Here is a 2,078-nt window from a genome sequence, read left to right on the forward strand (position 1 = left end):
CTATATAGCCAGGCAGAGTTTTTTTAAACTCAGTTTTATTGAGATCTATTCACATACCCTACAATCATCCACAGTGTACAGTCAATTGTTCAGAGAACCATCATAAAGTTGTGCATTCATCACCACAATCAATTTTTGAACATTTTCGTTGCTCAAAAAACTAAGAAAAAAATTAAAGTGAACAAAAACACCTAAAACATTCCATCCCCTATCCCATCCTATTTTTTATTTAATTTTGTCCCCATTTTTCTACTCATCTCTCCATGCAGCGGATAAAGGGAGTGGGAGCCACAAGATTTTCACAGACACTCTGTGTAAGCTACATAGTTACAAAATCATCTTCAAGAATCAAGGCTACTGGGTTGCAGTACAACAGTTTCAGATATTTCATCCTAGCAATTCCAATACACTAAAAACTAAAAAGGAATATCTATATAGTGCATAGGGATACCCTCCAGAGTGACCTTTTGAATCCATTTGAATTCTCTCAGCCACTGAGAGCTTATTTTGTTTCATTTCATATCCCCTTATGTTCACAAAGATTTTCTCAATCACACTATGCTGTGTCCAGAGCCAAGCAAGTTTGAAAAGATATTTTACTAAAAGAGTGTAAATATGACTCAATAACTGACATGTTTTGGGCCTTGATTTTATTTTAAGTCATTAAATGAACTTCCTTTGATCCTAGGAATGCTGAAGGTAACATACTGGAAAAAGTAGGAAAGATAATGAGAAAGGAAATATATACATTAATTGATTTCAAGATTCTTTTTTTCCCATTTCTTTCATTCTGACTTCTTGATAAAAAACCAGAATGAATGGTGAAGTTTTATTCATGACAAATATGGATTGTCTTCATTTATTGTGTAGCACATTTTAATTGTATTGTACATTGACTACAGGGAGACGGAAACATATTAGAAGACATGGGCAATCTCACTATCTTCACTGAATTCCTCCTCATGGATATCTCCACCTCCCGGGAGCTCCAAGTTTTGCAAGGTCTAATGTTTTTAGTGTTTTATCTAGGAGCCCTGACAGGGAATCTTTTAACTCTCACTGCCATTGCAGTCAACCCGCATCTACACGCTCCAATGTATTTCTTTATTGGCAATTTATCTGTCATAGATCTTTGCTGCATTTCAGTTGCTCTTCCCAAAATGATTGTGAATTCTCTGACAGGGAATAAATCTATTTCTCTCCTAGCATGTGCCTGTCAGATTTTCTTGTTTGTCTTCCTTATATCCACAGAACTGGCCTTCCTTGTGGTGATGGCCTATGACCGCTATGTTGCCATTTGCCACCCTCTGCACTATGGGCTCACCGTCACCCCGCGCGTGTGCACACAGGCAGCTGGTGGCTCGTGGGCAAGTGGGCTGGTCTATTCTGCCATCCACACGGGGAACGTGTTCAGGCTTCCCTTCACAGAGTCCAATGTCATCCATCAGTACTTCTGTGACTTGCCTCAAATTTTGAGGATCTCCTCTTCAGATGTGCAGTTATCTGAGTTAGTGGCCTTAACTATAAGCACTTGTATTGTCTTGGTATGTTCTGCCTTTTTGGTTAAGTCATTTATTGATATATTTTCAATGATTCTTAAGATGCATTCTGTGGAAGCCCGTAACAAAGCCCTGTCCACCTGTACCCCACAGTTGGCAATTCTCGTTTTGTTTGTAATTTCTTTGTTGACGGCTGCCTTTGGTCCCACTGCAAATGAAGCGTCTCTCAGTAATCTTCTCATGGCCATGTTCTACTCCATGCTGCCCCAGTTCATAAACCCCATCATCTACAGCCTGCGGAGCAGAGAGATTAACACAGCTCTTCGCAGAATGTTCCACAGATATTTTCAGTTTCCAAGCAGGATTTTTTAAATTAAATGGTTCTAAAAATATTTGAATTAAATTTAATTTAAATTTAAGAGATGTTCTTAAAATTGATTCTCTCCCTGTTAAATATCACATTTTCTTTATTGCATATTCTTTTTTTTAGAACTAATTATTTTATTAAATGGTATTAATACACATTTCAAAAGGATTTCATTGTTGTTGCCTCTAAAGCATGTATTTGTTTTGTTTTCC

The 2,078-nt window shown here is 37.5% G+C and overlaps 1 protein-coding gene across 1 annotated transcript; it reads left to right on the forward strand.

Moving 5' to 3' along the window:
* The first annotated feature begins 926 nt into the window (after window positions 1-926).
* On the forward strand, window positions 927-1,871 carry LOC119519814 (olfactory receptor 14I1-like). The gene has a single exon (XM_037817538.1). The coding sequence runs from the start codon at window positions 927-929 to the stop codon at window positions 1,869-1,871; it is 945 nt and encodes a 314-aa protein (XP_037673466.1).
* The last annotated feature ends 207 nt before the right edge of the window (window positions 1,872-2,078 follow it).

Source organism: Choloepus didactylus, chromosome 24, assembly GCF_015220235.1.
Source record: "Choloepus didactylus isolate mChoDid1 chromosome 24, mChoDid1.pri, whole genome shotgun sequence".
NCBI lineage: Eukaryota > Metazoa > Chordata > Mammalia > Pilosa > Megalonychidae > Choloepus > Choloepus didactylus.